This window comes from Lemur catta, chromosome 5, assembly GCF_020740605.2.
Source record: "Lemur catta isolate mLemCat1 chromosome 5, mLemCat1.pri, whole genome shotgun sequence".
NCBI classification, from domain to species: domain Eukaryota; kingdom Metazoa; phylum Chordata; class Mammalia; order Primates; family Lemuridae; genus Lemur; species Lemur catta.
In genome coordinates this window covers 111792980-111820463 of record NC_059132.1, presented here as the reverse complement: position 1 = coordinate 111820463, position 27484 = coordinate 111792980, and the positions used below count along the sequence as shown (strand labels likewise).

The 27484-nt window shown below is 41.8% G+C and overlaps 1 protein-coding gene across 1 annotated transcript in view; it reads right to left on the bottom strand.

The window, feature by feature from the left end:
* Nucleotides 1–27484, bottom strand: part of SH3RF1 (SH3 domain containing ring finger 1) — a 152034-nt gene that overhangs the window by 46302 nt on the left and 78248 nt on the right. Inside the window, 2 exon segments of the mRNA XM_045552534.1 lie at nucleotides 7702–7797; nucleotides 8618–8893. Of these exon segments, the coding sequence (XP_045408490.1) occupies nucleotides 7702–7797; nucleotides 8618–8893 (372 nt within the window).

The following is a 27484-nucleotide window of genomic DNA, read 5'->3' as shown; positions in this document are numbered from 1 at the left end:
AACAATGCCATTAAACTTTATCCTAAAAACCAACACTTAGGAAAAATTATCCTAAAACTCAGTCCCTTTTCATTATAGAGAAGCTTGTTCCCCATTGATTTAATAATTAAGATGCTTCTGTTCAAGCCATTTAGATGCCACGTATGGACACACATGTCCAGAGCAGTACAAAATATTCATTCAGTCTTCCTCACAGGACAAAAGAAATGACTTAACACTGGTTTATTAAACCGAAACAACACTGCTGATTAAAACCTTAGTTAGTAAGCAAAATTTAGAATGTATTTAACAACATAATATTTAAATAATAAAACTTAAAGGACGTGAAAAGATTATGGTTTTGAGTAATTTTAGATTTTTCTCTTTAAAAAGGCAACTTCAGATATTTGAAATTGTTGAGTATGAATCATTTCTGAAAATTAACCTCTGTGTTAGAACTTGAAGTTTTCATAATTTTTTATGAAAAATGAAAATGGCCTATACACTTTTGAAGCACAGCTGGATAATTATGGCGACTCTGTACCACCCTCAGGGATACCAGTCCCTGTGGGCTCTGAGGCCAGTGCAGGTGGGAGTGCAGAGCAGCCTGGGACAGCAGGAAAGAGACTGTGATTCACTTCTCAAATCCTGGCTATGCCTCCCCCTAAACAAGACTCTTGTCTAAAAAATGGTAAAAATAATTAACTAAATTATGGTTTAGCCACTAGAGTGTTTATTATGTAGTCATAAGAACGGATGGTACTACAATTTGTGGAGAAAGGCAAAATCATGTATGTAATATCATTAAAGCATAAGGGAAAAAATGGAAGCACATTTACCAAAATTACATGTGATGAGATTTAGCGATATTTTGTTTCCTTTCCAAACTTCCTGGAATGTGATTATATTATAGAAATAAAATGATTAAAAATATTCTTTATATAAGCTATGGCTCCTGAGGAATACAAGAAAACAATAAATCATCTACAAACATAACTGCACTCTTAGCACATGCAAGGTCTATAAGAATGGTGCAAACAGGGTATTGTAGAAGTTCAAAGCAAGGAGGAGGGTTCTTTGTGTGTTTGTTTGTTTCATAGAATTTGTTTTGCTGCATAGGAAAATTAGGAAAGAAAGGCTTCATGAGAAATGATAGTATTTATTTAGACCTTGAAGAAAGGGTGAGCTTTCTATGTGGACAGAGAAATATCCCTGAAGAGCTGTAAAGGCAGCAGTCCCAAGGTATGTTTTCCAGGAATGACCAGTAAACTTAGCCAGGACCCTGGGTGCGTGTAGGAAAATGTGGCCAGGTTAAAGAATTTGGGAACCCTACGCGAAGTCACTGTGGATGTTAGATACCATTTGGTCATTATTGTAGGCCTCTGACCAAGGCCATGGAGGAAATCTGCATTTTTATGTTCTATGAAACTACCTAGAATACCGGAAACTGTCCATTCATGCAGTGAGAACTCAATAAACATTAACTGATCTTTACAATCTCAGCTCCCAGAATGTTTTCCTGATAGAAAAGAAAGGAAACTCTTAAATTAGAAAGAGGCTGCTGGCCAGGCGCAGTAGCTCACGCCTGTAATCCTAGCCCTCTGGGAGGCCGAGGCAGGTGGATCGCTCGAGGTCAGGAGTTCGAGACCAGCCTGAGCAAGACCCCGTCTCTACTAAAAATAGAAAGAAAAATTATCTGGACAGCTAAAAATATATATAGAAAAAATTAGCCAGGCATGGTGGCGCATGCCTGTAGTCCCAGCTACTCGGGAGGCTGAGGCAGTAGGATCACTTAAGCCCAGGAGTTTGAGGTTGCTGTGAGCTAGGCTGACGCCACGGCACTCACTCTAGCCTGGGCAACAAAGTGAGACTCTGTCTCAAATAAAAAAAAAAAAAAAAAAAAGAGGCTGCTGAATAGTAGATGGACTATAAATTGACCCCGATAAAGTTCCATACCTAATCTCAACAGCTCCTTTCCAGACTGACTCTCAGCCACATAGATTAAGCAGCTGCCCCTGGAGCTCGGAGCAGCCTTTGCTCTCTTCCCTTCTGTCATTCATCGTGGCAGAAGGAAAAGCAACAATTACTTGTATCAAGCTGGTAACATTCGGAAGATACAAAAACCTGCACCATGGGACGCAGACCACAGTGTTTTAAAAACAAAAAAACTACTCAAAAGCAGACCCCATGTCTTTAGTCAGAATTAAGGATGAAAGTACGGTGCTAAGCAACAGAGCAATGCTCCCTGATTTCTCGACAATATCTCTAAATGCCACTTACAAAAAGTAATTTACTTCAGGTTTGAAGTGGAAATTTGGATGCTAAACAATATAGTAATTATCTTGTTCCAACTTCCCTACAATTTTCCTAAATGTCTTTTATAAACATTGATTTAATATTTTAATTTTAAAGGAAAGGAACACATCCAGAAATATAAATGACACAATATCTTTTTATACAGTTCAATCAACTCTTTGATTGTTAGATCAAAGATTATTATTTTGTCCTTCCGCTATCACTATTCTCTAGAGGAAAGAAAGGCTTTAAGTTAAAAAATAAAGTTAACACCACTATTCTTAGCTCCTCCAAGGGTCACCTTGGCAACTTCAAACTATGTACCTAAAGTTCCACTTCTCATTCTTTGGGACACAGAGAATCTCTTCCAAGTCCTCACTCCACAGAGGAAGGAGCCAGCTCCAGCTTTAAGGCCAGGGTGCACCCTAAGTCTACACATTGATTTCCCATTGTCGAGCCTGATAACATTCTCTATTTTGTAGCCAGAGAAATGTCTCCTACGGTTTACCTATGGATTGATTCTAAAAGCTGAAAACAACAAAGCATACCTCATCAAACCGTACACTTAAATATATTGTATGTAGCTTATAACTCAATAAGATTATTTTTAAAATGGGGATCCTGGACAATAAGGCTACCTACCTCCACTCTAAGCAACCCAAAGGAATAATCTTAAACAGGTGAAAATTCATCTCAGAAAGTAACAAGAAATCTTTTTTTTCTTAACATTTTATTTTTTAGTTGACAAAACTGTATATATTTATCATGTATGATATGATGTTTTAAAATATATATATATTGTGGAATGGGAAATTGAGCTAGTTAACATACTTATTACTTCACACAGTTATTTTTGTGGTGAGAACATTAAAACCTACTCTCCACATTTTTCAAGAATACAATATATTATTATTAAATACAGTCACCATGTTGTTTTGAATTTATTCCCCCTGTGTAACTAAAATTTTGCATCCTTCGACCAACAGCTCCCCAACCCCATCCCCAGGGATTCTCTAGGCAGCCAGCCCTGCGCATCCCCCGGTCCTACCCCCGGTCAGAGAGGGCAGACTGTGCTACCCATCTTATGCAAGGGATTGGAGCACCTGTGGAATTAGTCTGGGAAAATTCTAAACTAGGCATATCCAAATAACTAGTCTAGTTAATAAAAAATCTCACTAAGATCACGCAGCCCCGCCAGCTTTGAGGAACATGACTTTCTGGTGTAAAATATACACCTAGGTAGTGAGTGATGGGAGTACTAGCTGAAAAATTTAAAAGTCAGCAAAATTTACAGTTTGTTTTTAGTTTAGAACTTTTTGTTCTAAGAGTTCACAGGTCGCTGATTCATTCATTGAAGCAGCATTTACTGAGAACCTACTAGGGCAGGCACTGTGCCCGGACCTCAGGACCTCAGGCAAGGAGGCAAACCGGCAAGACCGGGTCCTGGCCCCAGCCCACATTCTGACGGGGGCAGGGAGGGCGGCAGCTGCAAACCACATCAGCAAGTAACTTAAAACAGCTAAAACAGATAGGAAAGAGTGCTGAGAGGAGCAACAAGAACAAGCACAGCCATCATTTACACAGCTCTTGGGAGGTGCCAGGCATTACTCTTCAGTGTCACTGGAATTCATTCACCCTGTGAACAAGTTCTGTACTTCACAAGTGAGGACACCAGGCCCAAAGGCACCCAGATAATTAGTAGGAGAGCCAAGACTCGAATTTGCCGCTATCACAGCCCCACGTGCTTGCAGCAAGGCCAGTGGCAGGAGGCATGACCACAGATAAGGCAAGAGGGGAGTCTGTCAGGACTGACATCGGGGGTGAGACTGAGGAACGGGACGTGCAGCCTTGCTTCCTGGCAGTGACTAAGGAGCAGGACAGCTGTCTGTTAGGCCACTCCTACTTCATGCCGTCTGCACATTATATTATCTATAGCAGAGGAGCAAGTTGCTAAATAACTTTTTTGTTGCTGGAAAAACTGAGTGAGTGATATTTCAAATAAATGACTAAGAATCAAAATAAAATGAGAAACTTAATGAAAATTTATAGTTCACCATAAGCATACAATAACGTCTGAAAAACATCCCAAATCCCATATTTAGCACTTACTTCATTCAGACTTTTTGCTTGCTAGGAATCATGTCATCCTTGTCCAAATGACTGTTAAACTTGCATGAGTCAGCTCCAAATTAATGGGGTTAAAATCTTCCATTGTATTTTATAAAAAACTGGTGTTCTTGAACAAAGAAAGAAGCAGGCTACTAATTTCTTTTTTTAACTGCATTCAGTCCTAACAAAAACTCCCTTTTATACACATCCTGGCATGGTGTCTTCAAGAATTCCCTCGGGCTTCCCCACAAAACTCTTAACCTTTACTACTTGCCAGTTTACTTGAGTGAAGGAAGAGCCTGTCTCCTCTAAGGCTTGACCAGAGAGGGGTCTGAGGAGAGAGTCTCCAGAGAAGAAGGGTGCATGTGATCACAGCAAGAGAGCCCTTGTCTTACGAGCTGGACAAGGACTCCAAGGGACAGAATTCAGGGCCATTGATATAGCCGTTCTTTCCCCTACTGACTTCCCCCAACCACATTATCCTCCGTGCAAGCCTCAGAGAATTCTGTGCTTTACTGTAATAAGCAGAGTGTTTTGCTTTAGTAAGAGGCTTGCTGGCAAGTCCACATAGTACCACCATTGTTTATCACCTTACTGCAGCGCATGTGGGGCCTGCAGTCCAGTCACAGGGTGTCGAGGGAGAACAGGTAACTGAAGACAGAGGGCAGGCAAACCCCAGCAGCGTTTCTCACCAGCTCAGTCCTCCCACTCAGTCCTCTCTCGACCCGCTCCCAGCGCTTAGCTCCTATCAAGTCACGGTACCCACCTACCTCCATAGCTCCGTGTTTGAACCTCTGACCCAGAGATTCTACTCCAGGTCCACAATCCTACCCCAGGCCCACTCTGTTTAGAGTTTCTGCCACAATCATGTTCCTTGGGCATTGCCATTGCCAAAGCCAAGCAGCAGGTGTGAAGGAGGAGCTTCAGCCTCCCTCATTATGCACGGTGGTGAGGCTCCTTTGTTTGATCACTACTCTACTCTACTCTCCTCTACTCTGGGTTATGGTCTAACCTGAGTTCCACACCACTGTGCATGGCAGTGCCAGACCCTTTGAGACATACCATCTCACTCCATCTTCTCAAAACTTCTGGCAGGTAACAGTTTTTGGCAGCACAATGAAAAAAAAAGCAAAAGCACCTAACACTGATGGAGATTTCAATGTTTGTTTACAAGATATAAGAAAGTTATTTACAAATGAATTTTTGTGATACAGGCTGTCTTTATATTGGAGACCGGGCCCTAACACGGGCCAAATATGAATCAGTTTACAGAGCAAGAGAAAGACCATTATTCAGGAAAAAGCCTCAGTTTTTGATTCCTATAGTTTGCGTTACCACATCTGAGGCTGGCCTGCAAGGCAGTTTACATTATTGAAGTAGCTGAATTTTTGATAGGTCGCCATTGAAATATGCCTCGACTTTATTCCCCAAGGGCTACACCGGGCGTCAGGAATGCCCAGATACTCTGCTCCCTACCAGGACCTTCATCCTACGGGCCTGGCGTCAGAGAAATGTTCACAGGCTCCTAGAGAGAGAATTTGTTTACCGTATCTCAAGTGGCAACAACAGAAAAAATATTCTTAACTCTCAGGCAATCCTTCCCGTACATGCTGTATGTAATTCTGGTGTAAATGAGGAAAATGCTCATTTGATGCTTGAAAGAAAAGAGGCAGAAGAACAAAAAGACTTTCCACTTGGGCAGAAGTTAATCTTTTCAACTTAAGTCAGAGTAAATAATCTTAATGACTCGAGTGACTGTGGACTTGCCGTGGGTGGATCCTCTATGCCTGCGTGTGCAGTGCTGCGCCAGCCCATAACAAAACACAGCAATCCTGCGGGTGCAGCACGGACCAAGTATCAGCACACGGCACTGATTAACACCTAACAAGTAACGACAGGCTTTCATTACTAATCTTGCGCTCACCCATGCTCTTGCAAGTAGCCATTCAATACTTGGAAATGCTTGTAGTCTTCCACGACCCATAGAATACATACATGATGTACAGGAAGGATTGCTGGAGAGTTAAGGATGTTTTTTTTTCTGTTGTTTACTTTCAAAGGAGGAAAAAATTATTTCAATAAACAGGAACATCTGAAGGGTATGGACAAAATTCAAGACTCATACATGGTTTGAATTACTTTCCCATGGATATACGGTAGTCAAACTGACTTTTTATGAAAACTTTGGCAATCTCACCGTGTACAGAGGAAATTGAGTGCTGGCTGCAATGACACAATTTGTCATTTTAGTTTTCGGAATCATGCCAAAACAAATGCCTCAGATAAAAAGATGGCAAAATAATGATGGCAGTTTTTCATTTTTGCATGCTTAAGATACATGCCTTGATATTTTAAACAACAGAATTACTTCCAATTCCCCAAACAATCTGCGCTCTCTCTTACTTCTGGCTTTTGCACATGCTGGTCTCCCTGTCTGGATGTTCCTTCTGCCATAAAATGCACCTTTTCCATTTGTCTTGGTGACGCCTATTTATCCACCGCACAGACAGATACACACTATGACCTCACTTCTTCCCAGAAGCTGCCTGTGACCTCACATAACCTTGTATCATCTTGGGGGCTATGCTTCCTTCTCTGAAAATGCCTTCAATTTTGTTTTCAGCAAGAAACTCTTTAAGGACATTTAGTTTAAGATACATGATGTAACAAAGGTCTATTATAAATTGTAACTCCTTAGTTCATTTTTAATTAGTGTTATTTTTTAAAAATAATGTAACAATGTTACTTTATACATACTCTCTGAAAAGACTTCACTGTGTCAGGACTGGCCAGGAGCTTTCTGAATGAAGCTGATTATAAAGAGAGGAGGGGCTAAGTAGTTGTTGGGGTGGGGTGGAGGGAGATTCATTCACTTATTTATTAAATGTTTAGTGAAGGCTACTCTGAGAATCACCATTCTGGCTCTGATAACGTGGTAGACAGCAAAAGAAATCAGCAAACAAATAAACAAATGCACTAATCTCCCATCCTACTTTGGAACTTCACCGACTTTCTGCTCCCAAAGCTGACAGATGGACTAGAACACCACAGGTGACTGGCAGTAGGCACACGGTAACACTTAACAAGACACAGGAATGCTTTTAGCAGGGAGACGAAGTAAAGCGTTTCAAACATTTCATAATCTTCAATAATTGTAGGATAAGATGGAAGAGTTCTTCTAATCCCTCCAGTGATCCGGAACAGGGCACTCCTGGTACTTCGTGTTGTAAAGGACTTCTTAATACTCAGATTGCATAATTAAGATTTATTTACTAAGCAGAAGACCAACATGATTCAAGTTTCTACAGACTAACTCACCTCAACGTATGAGATGGGAAATATTCCTATTTTGTCTGCCAGCATTCCTTCAGCCCAGTTCTCATCCACTCTGCGGATCACAGTCAGAACATCATCCTGAAGAAACAGCAAATCGTTAGTCCACCTGATCCTACTACTTCATTTTTCTTTTTAATAAAGAGACTCAAGTTTTAGGAGTATATGAATAAAAATTCGATGATATATCTTTAGTACGTGAACTAAATGGTAACAGCCAACCTGGTGTCCTTCCAGGCAGCGGCAAGGCTATGAACTCCTACACAGGCTGCTGATTTTGGAAACGTACAATGCATAGTTCATGCAGATCTAGATTATGTCCAGATCGACAAACTGCAATCTCAAATGCCACCCATCCCCGCCTCTTGAATTTGTTTTAGATCAATTCTCAGATGCTTCTTACTTTCTCTCTGATAACACTCCAAATGCCCGTTAAAATGCACATCCTACTGCTGTTCTTTACAAAAAACACAATATTCTCCTTAAAATTCCAAACCATTTTACCAATTCAGTAGATACACTCCTGTGTGCTTTAAAGCAAAGGAATTTACATATAAAATAAGGAAGTAACGATGTTTCATCTTGTTATCCATAATTCAGTACTTTAAAATCCCTGAGTGGCACACACACCCTTAAAGGTAGCTTAGAAATAAATTTAGGCTCTAAATATGAAAATGATACCACATACAGCATCAACCAAAACTCTCTCATATAAGAAGTGTGTGCACAAAATTGCATTCCTTGTGACTTAAAGACTGTTTCTAGGTATTTTTAGCAGCACAGTGAGACAGTTCATGCAAAACCACCATATCTTTTTGCAAAAGGAAACACAAGCAGTGTTCCCATGTACCCGGGTACGGAGGAAGGGCTGGCCAACTGGAGCCATCGCTTCTACCCTCACCTTCGCGAAGGGAAGGCAATCCTTGTCTGCTTCCTTGTCTTTCACTTCAAAGTCATAAAGTGCTTTGCACTGAGGCGGGGGCTGAGGTAACGGTTTAATGATCTGCACAAAGTTGGTGGGGAAAAAGCCATGGATCCCGTTGACTTCCCCATGGTACCAATTTTCATCCACTTGTCGGCGCAAAATGATGATGTCACCTTTGCTGAATTTAAGGTCTCCAGGCTCTTTTCCCTCGTAGTTGTATAACGCTTTGGCACATGGTAACTGAGGTATACCCTTAAAGAAAGAGATAAATGTTAATCAAAGAATGGCCCAAAAATGTCTCTGAAAATATAACTGTATTGTCTTTGTGTTCCAGTCAAGGTGAAATCTACACTTTGCCCCTTGAAGAAAATCTCACATATAAAACTACATATGTGCACTACCAATGAGCAGATACAGAACAAATGTCCACGGTGAGATGAGAAGAGTGGGATGTCCACACACTAGCCACAATGTAGCCTTCCAGTCCTAAGCTTGACTTAGTGGGGGCTTCTGGCCTTGCTTGTTCAAAGCTATTAGCATTATACATGAAAGCATGACTGCTGAGTTTGCCTCCCTGGTATGAAATCCAAGAACTCACAGAAAACAAACTTAATTTCCTACATCAACTACTTTGTTCATTAGGATAAGTTATAAACACTAAAGAGAAAAATTTAAACAGAAGTACTTTTCACTGAGTTACTACCTGCACTTAAGTTTGACTGATAAAAATCAGAGTTTGACTTTTAGACAAACCTTTTCCTGATACTGTTTTTAATGTGGGCAGTAGATCATATTCTCTCATGAACTCACCAAGGATTTAATGAGGCTCTACTCTGTGCAAGAGTCTGGAATACAGCAGCGAGTGAGACGTCATAGCCCCTGCCCTCTCAGAATTTATAATCTCTGAGTGTATAGACATATGGTCTCTTACAATCTGAGAGCATTCAACTTTGTCTTTCCTGGCTAGAGAGCACTCTTAGGCTGAAAAGCTAAGAGATGAGGTATTTAATGTCACTACATTGTACTGTTGTTTTAAATGACAAGATTAAAATTGTGGGTGCACCCCTAAGGCAATTTAATCAAATGGATTAAATATGATACTTCCCAACTGCATTATGGTGCCCATTCTTGAGCACTAGTTGTCACTTTAATATCTCTGGACTCTCTGGGCAATGCTGCTTTCACTGATGCAGAGAATAAATGGCAAATCAAACATGTCTTCAATAATCCACTGAAGGAGATTACACAATACCTGCTTTTTGTGTCCTTATTCACTTATTCATTATCCAGAAAACATTTATAGAGCTTTTACTTTTTACCAGGCAACATGCCAGTGCTAAGGATTTAAAGGAGGAACAAGGAACACATGTTCCTTAAGGCATAAGACATTAGGAATAATTATAATACAATGTATTAAATGTAATGATAGAGATACGTGCACTATTTATGGGGGCAAAGAACATAGGTCTCAGGGGTTTGGAGAGTGGTGAAACGAAACACTTCCTGGAGGAGGTGACATGAGAGCCGAGTCTTGCAGCAAGCCCAGGAGTCAGCCAGGCAAAGCTGCGGTGGAGGAATAAAAGTGCGGGCATGCCACGCAGAGGGGACAGTGCCCGAGTGAGAAGTCGCACGTGGTGCAGAGGGCCTGGGAGTGTGAAGACCGCAGCGTTCCTGCACAGCAATTATGGAACATGAAGACTGGGAGGGAGACAGAGGCCGGTTTATGGAGGGTCTTGAAATGAAAGAGTTTGAAGTGCTGTGTCCTTCAGGAAACGGCAACTCGCTCACGGGTCTGAAGCATAAATGGGCAGGGTAGGACCCTTGCGTGGAGAATGGCCGCGAAGGGGGCAGGCAAGCAGACAGCTATGTGCCAGGCATGGGTCTAAACTAGTTGAATTTTTATTTTTTACAAGTTTAATCTTTCCAATAAAGTAGAGCAATAGTTAGCATGACTCATGTCACTCCCCCTGACAAAAAAAAAAAAAAAAAACCCAAAAAACAAAATGAATCAATGTTTTATACAACCTTGATAGCAACAGAACTTCACAATACAGTATTCAACAATTAGTTTGGACTCTAGTTGGAGATTTAGAGCCTGGCCTACCTATAAACCAAACTTTTTTGCTAAATATTTTTAAGAATAGTTAATTCTTGCTCTCAAAATGCTCCTGGCAGTCATCTTGCCTTGGCTTGGGCCACGTGATACGGTTGGTTAATTGGAGCTGCTCTGAGAGGCCAATGTCCTGGGAAGACGGGAGTTGAGCCTTCCAGAAGGACTGACAACCTCAGACGCTCTCTAACTTTTGGACCCTGTCTTAAGATCTGGGCTCTAATGGCATGACTCCTGTTACTTCTGTCTTGACCTAATCTTGAAAGCAATTCTGCTGTGCCCTTTGTGCCCAGACAGGAAATGCCCACCAGGAACTCTGGTCCTTCAGGATCCTGTGTACTCTGCTCATAGTACATTCAGTGTCCAACCATGTGGGAGGAAGAAGTCTAATTTTTCTCTGCCCTCACAGATGCCCCACTACATTCTCCCCTAAACTGTGTATTTCTTGAAGCCTGGTTATCACAGCTTAACAGTATTTCCCAAGGTAGGTTTGAGGAACTAATGGTGACAGTAAATAAAACAGCAGTAAACACCAGCATGACAAAGTACTGACAAGCACTGCACTAAACTCCACTCCTGTAACATAGCTACTGAGACTTTAGCCAGGCAGTACAGGGTGCTGGTTGGAAGCACAGACTCCACAGCCAACCCGTCTGGCACTGAAGCCCACGTACTGGCTGTGTGATCCTGGGCAGGTTAACCTCTCTGTGCCTCTTTCTTCATTCGGGTTGCTGTGAGGACTTAATGAATTCATATACGTAAATCACACTTCGAATGGCCCGGCAGGCAATAAGTGCTGCATGTGTGAGCCATCATCATCATCATTGCCATCACTGCCCAGTGCAAAAGCCGGCTCACCAGTGACATGAGGCACCTGACAATGCATTTGTCTCCATGCAGCTGGACGCTTTCCCTTGTGGGTGAATTCACATAGCAATTACATTTTTAATACATATTCACTGTATAACAATGCAAAGAATGTTCCTCCTAGGAAGTGTTCAGGATTTTGAAATGTGCATTTCTGAGGCACACATTTGTTTTCTGAGTAGAATCCATTCATCTTCTGGTTGAACAGAAGAAATTACAAATTCACTGACATGCACCGTTTAATAGGGGATGGCATTTTAGATGTGGCTGTAGTTCATCTTGACAGGGCTAATGTAAGGCATTGGAAGCCTGCATGAATTAATTGAAAATCCTATTACAAAGCCGGTGACAAATAACTCTATTCACCATTATGGGCTGTTTTTTCCCCACCTCAATTAGCTCTGTTTGGCCCACTCTGTGCAACTCCATGCCAGCCAAATCCATGCACCAAGACACAGATCCAGCACTCTTAGAAACCATTCTGAACTGCTCCTTGAAGAGATCTGTGAAATTCCAAACTGTTCACAATATGGTTCTTTTGTGACATGCTGATGTGGGAACTGGCGGAATTCACCTCTTTACAGATCACTTCCACACACCAGTGGCCTAATGGACTTACTAACTTTTCCACAAAGCAAATCTACATGTTCCCCAAATCATCGAGTATTCTAATAGAACGAGTGGCAAGGAGAATGCTTATTATGATAACAGTGATATACATTACGGTTAGCTTAGGGCTACACTCCCATGATGCAACTGCAAATCCATTAATTCACACGGACTTGCTAAATCTTGACTGCTAAGGTTATTTCCACAATCAACAACCACAGAGAAACAATCATAAAGTTTATGACAATCTAACCCATGAGCAAACATTTGTGCATCTGATTGTGTTTTTCTGTGTTCTTTTTCAATTAAATTCTAAAAGGCTAGAAAGCCAGTTTGTGTCAAGTTTCCCAAAACAAGGTTTCCCACATTAAATAAAATGAATTCTACTCTGATTTCAAATCAAGCAAAGTTCAGCAATCTTTGAAAAGACTTATTCCCACACAGACTGCAGATGATTAAGGATGAATGGTAAAATGACTTAGAAGAGCAATAAAAGAACACATTTTCCTTTTGCAACATCTGAATAATAAGCCAAAACAATTGGTCTGAAGCCTGGGCCTACTCCAGGGGTAGAGCACGCCCAGAGGGCACGGAGGCACTGCCTTCTCATTCATCTCTTCAGAAAGGTCTCGCCCGTGTCATCAGCGGGCCCTCTGCCCTCCACACGCCCTGGGCAGGCTTTCCAAACTGCTCCTTTCTTCCGCACCCTCTCATCAGGCCAAGGCCCCAGAGGATCTGCAGGGCTTACATTTCACTTGGAGACTTTCACTTGGCTACACATGAAAGGGAGGCTTAAAAGGAGAGAAAGCCAGAGAGAAGCCGACTCTGCAGTCTAACCTTGGGTTTGTGGCTGTCATTCATGCTGCCAGCTTCATCAGAAAGCTGACAATTTAGACAGGCCAAGTATTATGAAAATTGTGCATCTAAAACGCATTTCAGTAAACAGCGACTATTTTGCTCATGTAAAAATTAGTATGACAGTAGACCAGTTTTACATTTCAAATAACTTTCGTTTCTAAATCACATATCCAGGTTGTCTTGTAAGACATTAAAATCCTCATGTGATCTGCATACAAATATTTTTTATTAAATGCTTTATACCTCCATTTCTGTACCATCAAGTGTATTCCAATATATTGGGCAAAATGCTATTTGATGATCTAGCTGAGATTCTAACAGGTAAATAAAACATTCACTGCCAATTTATTTTATAGACTCTAAATGGCAATGCCCAGATATACATGCAAGACAGCCTCTCTAAATTCAAATTCCTTCATGCATTTCTTACTGCTCCATAAAGTAAAAAAGATTCAATGATCTACTAAAAAGAAAATCTATATAGAAGATACTCTTACAGTGGGAACAGCTATAAAATGTGTATAATTTAATAATTTAGTTATACCTAAATTGGCACAAACTCTGGCTGATTCCAACTTGACTTTCAGAAACTTTCCAGAAAGGACTGAGGCACAAAGAAATCACAGTAATAGAAAGTTCCACACAGAGTAACAAGTAGCAAAACGGGTTGAGGAGAGAATTTTTTTTAAATGTCCTTTGTACAACAAAATACGTGTTGGCATTCCCCTACAAAGTAAAATATCTATCAAGATACAATAACAGTATTTCAGGAAAATACTGATTCTTTAACAGTTAAGTCTTAAGTATTGTTCTCAAGATGTCTGGGTCAGATAATCACTCAAATATGATTTGGCCATCACTTGAAATGTTTCCACTTCAATATAACAGACATCCAAGACGAATATAACAAGTTATTTTTGCGAAGCAATTCCAGAAGGGACTGAGAATCCCATAATCCCACAATAGTCCCTCTTTCATTTGCTCTTTCCTTTAACAGTTATTTGTGGGGAGCACTGGGCAAGGGGATTTTCATCTGATGATTTCCTTAAACTTCCATCTCCCGCTGACCCTGAGTTTGCCACATAAAATTTTCTAATCATACTAACTTTAATCAAACCTATCAAGCACTTTGAAGATGGCAGTTGTAAGTAGACAGAAATTAAGAAAAAACATGTTTCTTCATTCACATTTATTCTTTTTTACCCTTGTTCTACTATCCCAGTGTCCCTTTGTCTCGCATACTCATTCTCTTCAGCTTTCTCCTGAAGTGGACTCTGCCCAGCCAGCCAGCCAGCCTTCCTCCTCGACTCCAGACCTGGCGTCAGCACTCTCCACGTGCTCTGTCCACGCCCCTGCGCACACGCAGCCCCTGCTCACACTCCATCTTCTCCCCGCCCAGCTCCGCAGTACATTCCCCCAAACTCATGGAGTTCCTAACCCAATCTTGACCAAACAGCAATCAGCCAATTACCGTCTTGGCCTTGCTGCAGCGGTGGTATGACTGGTTTCCGGAAGGGGTAGAGGGAGAGGAGACAAAGCAGCAGCTTTCTTACCAAACTCCCTGGGCTACAGTCACTTACGTAGCAAAGGTGAGGCTGAAAGAGTATGTTCAAACACCCAGAGAGAAAACGAAGAACAGTTTTCCAAACTTCAAAATGGAAAACTGCTCTTAACATTCTTGGCTAATTTTTTTTCTAGGAACTACAATACAGAAAACAAACTGAAATATGTCTGCGGGGTGTGGGATCAGGCTCCGCCACCCTGATTTCCCTCTCCTACCAGTCCCGGAGGGCCTGAGGGGGCACCCAGGGCATGGTTTGAAAGGCAATGTTGTAGTGGAAGAGGAGGACTGAGGGGCATTGTTTAAGAAATACCTATATTTAGGAGACAGAAAAAACTAGGGCCTAGAAAGACAGGAAGAGAACCAGTAAAACATAACCAGAGCAGCAAGAGTAATTCCTGAAACACGGTTGTGTCCACAGCATCTATGACTTCACAATCTGGAGACAGTTTCCAATTACTTCTTAAATCAAATTAATGTTCTCAATCATGAGTTTTATGGCCCTCCATTCAGGCTGACCGTTCCACCTCATATTTTCCACCCCCAGCAAGCAAATCAGTCTGCTGTCATCACCTCTAACCTCATACATGCCATTCCTCCTCCACCAAAACTCATCAAGGGCAGCCCGTAGCTCCCTCCACCTCCCCGCCTGAAGAGTCTCCTGCACTTGTATAAAAATCATTGTACCTCTGCAGCTGAGAATCATGCTGCATTTCTTTCACCTGCATTTTTATGTCTGTCTCGGGGGGCTGCTTCTGTTGTTTGGAATCAGGTGTAAATGAGGCCAAGATCAAAGGTCTGGTCCTTGTGTGGGTCCCTGCTTCCCAGTCGTGATGGCCGCCTGTCCTCCAGAAGCCAGCTCAGGCACTGCCTCCGTGGGGACCACTCTCCCAGCCTCCCCCACCAAAGGCCGGAGAAGGCGCCGCTCCCGTGCAGGCCCAGAGTGTCTTACACACATTGTCATCATGGCTTTTATCTCACTTTGTTTACAACTCGTTTCCCCTGATAGATTATAACCACCTAGGGATCTGGGACTATGTTTCATTCGTCTTTGTATCATGAACACCCACCTCAGTGTCTGTGAATAAATTCTTGCTGGATGAATAAATGGAAAAAAGAAAAAAAGCGTATGTTATCTATAGCGGGCTGAGTGCTGAGGTGTGGAGGGTAAGTGGAAGAAGACCACATCCAGAGGAGAAGCAACTAAAAAGACAATTCTGTGGACAGTCATGCTTGCCGGCCTTGAACATACAGCACATTATATGCAAACGTACTTATGCGTCTTGGGTACTCTTCATTAACGATACACTGCTGATCTATCCAGTGCCCTTCTAAGAGCACAGTGGGTGCTGGCACTGGATTCTGCGCCGTGGGAGGTGCAGGAGCACCCACAGAGGACTTTCACGCTACTTCCTAGGGCTGCCGGGAAACCCAGGGCACAGCTGCGGCGACGTGAGCAAGTACCGCTGACCAGTGTCCACGTCAGCACGCTCTAGCCACAGAACGAAAACCACGGCCATTCTGGGAAGGCGCCGTTGAGTGTCCTGTACTAAGCACATAGCTGGCATTTGAAAAATGTGAAACAAATTATGCAGCAAACCACAGCAAACAAACATTCTCCTTACAAACTTATTTGGTAGTTATGAGGAAACAGTCATGTAGTTGACATACAGTGTTTTTCTTGGATGGCTTTAAAAGGGGAGTGCCCAACTGACAGATAAATTGTGAAAGAAAACAAATCTTATGAATTTCTTTAAGGGAAGACAGCTACTGAGAGTACAGCCACTAAAGTACAATGCAGGAAATTCATGTCACTTGTTGCCCTGAATATTTGTTTTCTGTTTCATCACGTTTGATAATTATGATTATTATTTTGTAGAGAACAGGAAAATTTACTGGGAAAATTCCCTATAGTAACTTGAGTCACCATCTTGAGGACTCATGGCAAGATGGGAAATATTTCCTGGTAAAAGGTCAAGTTTCTACCTATTTGGAAAACAGATTCCTGTCAAAGAATCTGCCCTTCTCCAGCCACTGTCCCACTCTGAGCCTCCCCCCCCCAACCCTGGGGGAATGGGGCTAGGTCAGAAGGAATGACCAGGTTCTAGGAACTCTGCCTGCATCTTATGTAATCTTTGCATAAACCCAAGAAGGTAGGAGGGTTCAGAAATACAGAGGGAGAGGTCTGTGTGGCAACAGGTTTTAGTATTAAATACAGAGGCCAGGTAAGGCCTCAATCAAATTCAATTGCCTAGTTTTAGTTTTTGTATCCAGTGTTACTTTAATACCCTGGAGGGAGAACGCTCATATTAGATTAAAGATGAAAGACAGGTCATAGTTTCAAAACTAAAACAACATCAGAATAGACCCACACATATATGAACAATTAGACAAATGTGCCAAGGCAATTCAATTGGGGAAAATAAAGTCTTTTCAAAAGATAATTCTGGAACAATTAGAAGCCCATGGGGAGAAAATGAATCTTGATGCCTACCTCACACCATATACAAAAATTAATTTAGCATGTAAAAGCTAAAACTATAAGTTTTCTGGGAGAAAACACAGGAAAATATCTTAGTGATGGAGTAGGCAAAAAAAAAAAAGCCCAACTAACCATAAAAACTGATATATTGGACTTCATCAAAATTGAAAAATTATGTTAATCAAAAGACAAATGGAAAAACTAAAATGTAAACCAAAGACTAGGAAAAATATTACACATATATATACATATAATATAGGTATCTGACAAAGGACTGAAATCCAGAAATAAAAGAACTACTAATCAACAAGCAATTCACTTTAAAAACAAAGGATTTAAATACAGACTTCAAAAAGGAAGAGACATATATACACACACACATACATAGCCATGACAGAGTACCCAACATTATCAGTCATGGACAAATGCAAAAGAAAACCATGATGAGACAGTATGTCACATCCATTAGAATGACTAAAATTTAAAGACGGACAACAGAAAATGTCCAAAATGTGGGGCAACTAGAACTCACATACGTTGCTAGTGGGAGTCTAATACTGTTTGACAAATTCTCATACAGTTATTCATACAGCTACTCCTTGATCCAACAATTCCACTCCCAGGTATTAACCCAAGAGAAATGAAAATGTATGCCCACACACAGACATGTACACAAATGCTCAAGACAGCACTATTTGTAATACCAAACACTGAGAACAACCCAAATGTCCATCAACAGAATAGACCAACAGTGGAATCCCACTCAGCTTTTTTAAAAAATGAATTATTGGCACGTGTGAGTCAAAAGAACCAGAACAAATACTATATAAACACATTTATGACATTGAGGAATAGGTAAGACAAACCTATTGTGATAGAAATGAGAACAGTAGTTACACATGGAAGGTGGGGAGTAAGTCAAACAGTGGCATAAAGAAAATTTCTGAGACTGTGAATTTATTCTGTATCTTGAGTGGGATGCTGGTTATCCGGGTGTAGAAATGTATCAGAACTTATTCTATTATACACTTAAGAAATATAATTCACATATGTAAATTTTACCTCAATATAAAAATATTAAAAAAATAAACCAGTAGCAGCACTTAGGAAAAAAGATTAGAAATGACTACCAATGCCAGACAGGTGACTATGTATGCACACAGAAATGGAGGTACAGAAGCAACACAACGAATAACCAGCTACCAAGAGAATGGCAGAACTGGAAAAACAAGAAATCTAAAGTCCAGAGGTATAGAGATTAATGTGCATAGAGGGCTACTTTTCCAACAGGACGTCCATCACTGAGCAGAAATGAGAGCATGTGATGTATTAATACCGTCTCCGCAACAACCTGGCCCTAGACCAGCACCAGGTGGCCTCTCGCTCGATGTCCAGGATACGTTCTGAATACCAAACCAAAGGAATGGAGAACTGTGGTGTATGTGGTGAGGCAGAGAGAATGATAAAAGTATTGGAAAACACTGACAGACAAGCTGAAGAACTGAGATGTATCGGTGGCCCGGTGTTGGCGTAAGTCTTCAAATAGCACGAAAAGGCCTTACACACAGAGTAAGTCCGCTTCGTATTCACTGAAGAAAAAATACAGGCTTAAACTGATGTGTGCATTACTTAAGTTGGATAAAAGAGCTTCCTGATAGAGTGCTGTTAAATATTGCAATGGATTATGATACCTCTTCCACTGGAGACTTAAAAAATAGGACAGTCTCACAAGTTTGGTTCTGCCCAAAGGCAAAGGAATAGACTATGATTTATAATCTCTAGTAATACTGTGATTTCTTTGGCAATTGAATCTTTCAAAAGAAAAATTTTATTCTTGATGATTCTGTCCTTTTTGGGGCGGAATCTCAAGCATAAAGGGTAGTGATGAGGTATGGGAGAGAGCAGGGAGTAGACATTTGGAAAGAAAACAAGATGAGAACATGAATTAACCTACAGAAATCAAACCAAGCCAGCCTCAGTACTCCAAGGTCTCCACCACCCACTCCCACGTCATTAGGAAAAGTAGTGGTCAGGCAAACCAAGCTGGCTTCTATCTCCCTGGTTTTGCTCTGCCGGAGACGTCATACGTAATACGTGTATTCCCACTGTTATTCTTCAAAGTGTTCTGCTAGTCAATTAGATGTGCAGTTTGCAGAGAAAATGCTGAATAATTACTTCAGGAGAACGTCATTTGACTTTGAAATAGACTTATTACTAGGATACAAAACCAATCCTGTGAAATCCATAGGGTAGAATCAAGGTCTTTAAAACATAAGTCTTTTCATTTAAAAAAGAAAAGCTACTCTACACGTGCATATGCTTTGGAAGTTTGGTTTTCAAAAGGTAGTAACAGAAAACTGAATGTAGCTAAGCTGTACCTTCTTTCAGCTAAGCTCTTTCACCATTGATCAAGTCTGTTGGAGATGATGCCCTAAAAATACCTTGTAAATATCCCGTGGTACTAAAATGAGTGTTACTAGAAGATCCCGATTGCCTTTACTCACTAATTTCTCCATCTTATGACTGTGCAAGAAATGCTACTGGAAACTAAAAGAAATATCCATTTGCGATGAACAATTTTACCAACAGGTAAATTACGATTTTACATCAAGTAGTTTTATTGAAGCTCTCCTCCCCACCCCACCAAAGTATTCCAATTCAAGTATACTGATCACCAAAAATAAGAAATAAGCACAACTTAAGGGGAAAAGGTCTAGTAAGTCATTTCCAACAAGCCCAAATCCAACCTTTTATTTTCCTTTAAATAATTTAACAATAAGATATGAGTAACATGTGTTTTCAACCAAAATGAACTATGATGCAAAACTCATATTATTTTTTATATTTCCAGGTGATTAAATACATAGCAAAGAATATAAAACCAAGCAACCATCCACGTGTGCGTCTGAGGCTACTTTTATTAAGCATTTAATAGATACTGCCTAAGAACATAACAGATCATGCTAACTGCATTCACAATAATGGGAAATTTAAGATAATCAGAAAATTGATAACCAGAACATTTTTGGCCATGGCAATAGATTACAGTTTTTGAGCATCTTCCCAATACATTACATCTGCATATTTAACATTAACTGCCGTGTGAGTTGTATTTAACTCACGCTAGTTTTGAGCCCAGGGCCTGGTGAAGCATGCGTAATTCACACGTCTCTTTACCCTGAGAGCCACAAGAACTATTTTTCAAGTTGCCTATAACTCATGCACAGAAAATAATAAAAAATAACACATTTTTCATTAAATTAGAAAGGATCGTTTTGTTTTTGAAGTTTTAATTCTATTTTTGGAATAAAACACTGTGGCCCCAGGGGAAAATTATTTTTTCTAGTGTGATAGTCAATGTGTTAAAAAAAAAAAAAATGTTTAACTGAATCTTTTTTAGGCAAAGCAGCTCAGCTAGCTTTTCCTATTCCACAGGCTGTGGCTACGCAAGGGCAGGGCTGCAGCCCACCATCGTCGTACCTTCAGAGCCAGCACACAGCAGAGTCAACTGTCAGGGGACCGTGTCCCTGCTGCCTCTTACGTCCCTCCATCCGATATGTGTCTGTCAGATTCATTTTCTCGCAATATAGCTTTTATCAAATCAGCTGTCTGTTCAACCCTTTTCTAATTCCTTCTCTACCAAACTCAGTTTAAACCTTTCTTCTTGGTACTTAAGATCCCCACAATGACCCCAAACTATTTTCTCGGATACCCCATAATGCACTTCAAATGAAAAAACTACATTACTCAAGTGTCTCCCAGGCTATACGACTCCCCCTGCCAACTCTTTCACAAAAAAACACAGGAGACTTCTAGAAGATTATATGTCATGTAAGAAACATGCATGGCTGAATATGATCTAGAAGACATGAAGAAAATGGAAAAGAAATTTAAAAAGAATCCACTGAACCTAAAAGTACGGCAGGCGATATAGGTTATTTGCTTCTTCATAGATCCAACTACACTGCAGTGAATCGTGTTTATATAGTCATAATACTGCAAATGCTGTTTTTATGGCACTTCCATTTTTAGAATCAATCTCTACACACAGCACAGAGTAATTAATTACAGCTACAGAATAGAACCTTATAAACTCTAACAATATCAAAATAACAATACACTGAACAAAAATCAGGAGCCAGGCTGAAGGGGAGGTAGGAGGTAGAAGTCATCTACACTTGACCACTTGGCATCTGAAATTGATACTGTGTAAGCCTGAAGAAAGCCAGAAATGGAAACATATTATTTGAGGCTGCAATGGTAACCAGTAGAATTTAAGAACAGAAAACAGCATGAGCACTTATCCCTGGAAAGCAGGATTAGGGTATGAGAGAGGAGGGATACTCCCGCTTTCTATTTTAGAGTCTTTTGTGCGGTTATGTATTTTCTATTCCTAACAGGTATTGCTCTAAAACTAAAATGCATAACAAAAAGAGGAACAGAGTGTGTAAAATTCTAATGTGCATGCTATAAATGTTAATAGATTATCTTTGCTTATTACATTATTCAGACCTGCAAAGAAGATGAGTAATAATATAAAAGATAACCCATTATACCCAGAATCTGATTTGAGAAATAAAGCATTTTAAATGCAACTGAAGCCGCCTATATTTTTCATCACTAACCAGATAGTAGATTAACTTTTAAAAGAAAAGAAGAAAAGCTAGGTAGACCCTGACTATTTGATATTGACCCCACTAGTCCCACTCCCACTTGCTCCTAACTATTCCCGGTTAGGATATATTCAGTTGCACTAAATAATTGACTCTGGCACTTTTAACACAGTAGCAGTACAACATCAGTAAAACTGCCACTATGTCCCGTGTTATTCCGACTCTATCTTATAATAAATAGACTTTTTAGTTTGCTGTGCTAAGTTTCCGTACGGATACGAAAGTGTAGCAAATGAACACAGCAAGTCAAAGGGTCGAAAAAGAAAACCAAGGCATGAATTGTAATCATGCTCTCTGCTTCTCCAAGACCTTGAGATGCAATTAGCCTGGTTTCACCTGAAGGGCTTACGTCCCGGAGCTGGTGACCCTGAGGGGCTCTATTTACATCATGAAGCCTGCAGGGTTAATTAAGCATGTTAACTTTCAAGAAAATAATACGAGCCGAAATACCTTCCCTTAATTCCAGAGGGCTTAGTTTACTGCACTTGTGAAATGTAAGGCAGCCACTTGACATGTACTTTCAAAAATACCTACTTTTTAACAAACTTAAGAAATCAAAGTGCAATCTGAACTATCATCTATCTAATCATTTACAAGCTACTTTTAAAGAGGGGGGCAGACCAAGTTGACAATGTATGAATTCTGAGAACTTCAGTCACAAAAACTTGATTAATCAGAGACAAGATTTCAAAACATTTAAAAGAAAAGAAAAGAAAGCCATTTCCCTCTTTCTTGCAAAGTATTTTAGAAAAGTAAGCTCACCCCCCCCACCACCAAAGATCTAGCTTTAAGGCTATAGCATTATACTTCAACTTTAATTTCCCGAGTCGATACACACCCACACACACCCCCAGAGAGAGAGAGAGAGAGAGAGAGAGAGAGAGAGAGAGAGATTGTCTATCTAGACACAGAGAGATCTGTATCTAGATACAGAGATATCTATCTCTCTCTATATATATATCTAGAGGGGGGGAGAGAGATCTGTATCTACATCCATCTATCTATCTATCTAGAGAGAGAGAGAGAGATCTATATCTATCTAGACAGAAGGAGAGAGAGGGAGAGAGGGAGAGAGGAAGAGAGAGGACAAGAGGGCAAGGGGGGAGAGGGAGTGGGAGGGAGGAAAGGGGGGAGGGAGGGAGTGGGAGAGAGGGGGAGGGGTGGAGAGAGGGGAAAATAGTGACTAGATTCGTGGCTGAAGCAGCCCTATCCTGATAACACAATAAAAAACCAGGGTTTTTCAAACTTGAATGAGGATGTATGAGGATACAAGCCACTTGGGGCTCCCGTTAAGTGCACATTCTGACTCAGTAGGTCTGGGTGGGGCCCGAGGCTGGGCACTTGGATCAGCTCCAGGGGTGCGATGCTGCCACCACAACCACACTTTGAGCAGCAGTGGGAATCGAGGGTCAATCTCCTTCCCAGTGTCCTTTCTTTCTCAGTTGTCTCAGGGCTCAATCTTCTGACAGTTTCTCTTTTCTATCTAAATTGACTCCCAAGATGATCTCATCTATTTCCCGCTTTGAAAACCATTTATACAAACCATTCTCAACCCTGGCTCCATGTGAGGATCAACGAGGGAGTTATTTCTTCTTTTTAAGTTTTTTAAGGCCGCACCCCAAACCAATTAAATAAAAATCTCTGGGGTTGGGTCAGAAGCACATGGGTTTTTAAAAGCTCTTCAACAGGGCTCATATAAAGAGCCAAGAGAGGTTGATCTACACAAATGATGTCTCCCAGATCCGACCTCAGCTACGACCTCTCCCCTGAGCACCACGTGCCTATCCATACCCCGTCTCGGATGTCTAACAGGTGTCTACAAGATGACACGTCCAAAACAGACCTCTTGATGTCTGCCCACCCCCAGCAAAGTCTCCCCCTCCCCCGGTTTCCCTGTCTCAGTAAACAGCCTCCCCATTCACCCAGCTGCTTGGAGCAAAGGGCTGGGCTCCACGTGGTGCCTCTACTCCCCTTCTCGCACACCCACCTCCGGCTCAGCAGCAAGCCTGCTGGCTCCAGCTTCAGATGCCCTCAGTCAGTCCACTTCTTGCCACTCGCACTGCTGCCGGCCTGAGCCAGGTGGCCGCTGTCCCTGCATGGCCACTCTGCACCCGCTGGAGCCCATTCTCCACACTCTTGCCTGCTAACCTCCCCACAGCCTTCCCGCCCACTGACAATAAGATGCAAACGCCCTCCCGTGGCCCCAAGTCCACCCCCTGCCTCTGCGGACCTTCCTGGCTCTCTCCAGCCTCCCCCCCGCCCTTTAACCTCCCACTCGGGCCCCACTGGCCCTGCTGCTTCTTGACCACTCCAAGTTCTTTCCTGCCTGAGGATCCCTCTCTTGTTTTCCATTCTACTTATTAATAGAATATTCTTTACAGGCCTATTCCTACACGTTGTTCAGGTCTCTGCTCTAACGTCACCTCAGCGAAGCCTTCCCTGATAATTCCGGAACAGCCTCACACACCCAGCATCCACTGTAACTCCTCACGCTGAACTTCCTGCCCTGCTCCTTTTCTTCCTGGCATCTGTCGCTACCTGAAGTTATTCTAGCCTCCCCAAAACACAGGCCATAAGCTCTAAAAACAGCGAGTTTGCCTGCCCAGCACAGGATCACAGCCTACACCCACACCTGGCAAGCTCAATGCTTCCTCACTGAACGCTTGCAGGCCCCTCCCGATTCCTATACTGAAGCCCTGACCCCCAGTGTGATGGCATTTGAAGGCAGGGCTTTTGGGAGGTAATTAGGTTTGCACAGGATTATAAGGGCGGAGCCACGGAGGGTGAGGTCATGGGGGTGGAGCCCCGTGATGGGGTCAGTGCCCCTAGAAGAAGAGACACCAGAGAGCCTCCTTCCCCTTCCTCACTCCACAGGCACACACCCAGGCAAGGCCGCGGGGCACCCGCTGAGAAAGCAGCAGGACAGGAAGAGAAGCCTCACCAAGAACTGAATCTGCCGGCACTTTGATGAGACTTCCAGCCTCCAGAACCGCGAGAAATAAATGTCTGCTGTTTCAGCCACCCAGACTACGGCATTTTGTTACAGCAGCTCAAGCTGCCCAAGTCACTGGTGAAATGCATAAACAAGGCAGTGGGGAGTAAACCTGGACGGGGGCTCCGTGATGTGCCCCACAGCTCTGTAACTGTCCACCCTTTGCAATATCCAGTATCTTCATCAATAATTTGAGTGAAGGTGTATTAGGGCACGTTTAATTTGCCAGTGACACAAACCTAGAGGGGAGCGCTAGATAGCTTGTATGTTCAACAGAAATATGATTTTAGAATATTTTCACAGATGACCAATTTGAACCAAAGAAAGCAAATATTTACTGGGATGAACATAAACTTGCTTGAATTGTTTAAAACCACTTGCACAGGTACAGAACACGACAGTAGACCTGCCTTAACAGGCTGAAGGAAAAAGACTCAAGGGCTTTTGCTGTCTACAAGTTCAGCATGAGCCTCGAGTAACACAGCCGCTGTGGGAATTAAGGGGGACACTGGCTACCATGAATGGATGATGGTGACAACCAGGGAAAGAGATGGTCCTTCCAAGAACTGACTGATCGATGACATCGGCAGCATCTTACCCAGTCTGTGTATCTTAATTTAAAAGGAATATTGATAAAATGATCTCTAAATATGGAAGGGTAAATGGTCTAGTGAATGGTCTAGAAACTATGTTAAAGAACAAATGTCTGAAGGACTTAAAAGATTGAAATCTTGAAAAAAAACCCTGAAAATTATAACAAATTCAGCACGTGTAGAGCATTTTCAATGCGCCACACGTATATTCAGACACACAGGTATGAGGTAGGTGTTATTATCATCGTTACTCTCATTTAACAGGCGCAGAAACCAGGGCCCAGGGAGGCTGTGTGACTTGCTCAGGGTCACACACCTGTCGGTGGTGCTGTGATTCCAGAGCTCACACTCACAATCGGGAAGTTGTCTTTACAAACATCAAGGGCAGACATAATGGAACCATATAAAACTTATTCTTTATAGCTCCAGGGCCTAAAATTAAAACAGCAGAAGGAAGTTGCCAGGGCCAAGCTCACTTCCAATGTAAGGAAGAATGATTCCAGCGATGAGCTCCTGGTCGGCAGCAAGCATTCATGGGGATGCCACCCGGCAAGGGCAGGTCTGGGTCTGGGCTCGGAGGTCCCTCCTCCTCCCAGCACCACTCCCCAGCAGCACGGGTGTCCTGTTCTGCCAAACACCCACCTCAAACCCACAGCACAGGATACTGGGTGGTAATTCTTACAGCTCTTTAAAGCCCTGCTGGTTAGCTACCTTTGACGGGATGATAAACCATCTTTCAGTGCGGAACATGCATGGAACTCAGTTATTGTAAAGAAATAAGGGCTGCCACACCATCCTACGTCAACCCTGCACATGCGGGCACCTGGCGGGCACCAGCACACTCGTAATTGCAGTTTTGCTTATCTCTGTATCCTCCAATTTTAAATTCTTTGAGAACAAATAGATCATTTCCTAAAGATTTCCCCAGCTTGTACACTAGCACTTTATAAACACCCACTAGTATCAAAGGAGACATTTTTCACTCTCTAATGAAAGAAGACAAGCTAAGCAAAGGCCAATACTGCCAAGAACAGATATAAAGAGATATTATAAAATTAAGTACTGAAATATCCCCACACTGATTTTAAAGAGCACACAAATTTGTAAATGCAATAAAAGTACATTAAATAAAGAAACATTGGCGATCAATTCTATGTGTCCATATCACTGAAAGGATTGGTTTAACAAAAGCTATTTTATATGTTAGTTTTAAAAGTAGGCACATTTTAACTGTGTGTTAACGGTGGGATCTACTATTTTAAAAATAAACTAAATATTTATTCAAGCATTTAAAAATATCCCTGTGTTTTCAAACTGCTTACTTTTATGTAAACAAGCTTCCACAGAGTTTAGGGGTTAAAAGACAGAGGAAAGATTCTGTATGTAGTTAACAGATACAAGTCCCTGCATATGTGAATGAAAACACTGCATACACGCGTGTATAATGTGAGCACACACACTCACAAAGCTGATAAATGTAGGTGCTTGGGCCTTGGTCCTCTTAGGCAAGATTCTTGAGAGTTTAAAACAAAATTTAGAAAGTATGGACCCAGCCCGTTTTGCGGCACAGAATCACAGGAACTTGGGGCTGAAAGAAACCTTAAGAATTACTCAGCCCAGCTTCCTCACACCAGGACAGGGAAGTCACTTGAATGCCCCAAGTCACACAGCTGGTTAGCAGCAAGCCAAGATGCAAGGCCAGACCTGGGGAAGAAGTTCTAGAACACAGGTATGTTGGTTTTCACACACTGCGGGCAGGGGACCCTGAAGGCTGTGAGAGTACAGACGCACCGCCATGCAGGAGGGTAGGTGGGGTGTAAATTGAAATTTGTGGCAACAAAATTTACATAGTTTAGGCCTTTTTCCCCTGAATGTCCAGGGAAATCAGTCAAATCGGGCCTAGATTGTGTGTGTGTGTGTGTGTGTGTGTGTGTGTGTGTGTGTTTTCAATAAACTTGTGTTTCCTTGCTATTCCCTAATGTCTCAGACTTTCCCCATCCTTAATTACACAATCCATTAGATGCACAATCAATATAAAAATTGACCGGCTCCTGACACCAGTGTGTGGCCTGTTAAGGACCGGGCTGCACAGCAGGAG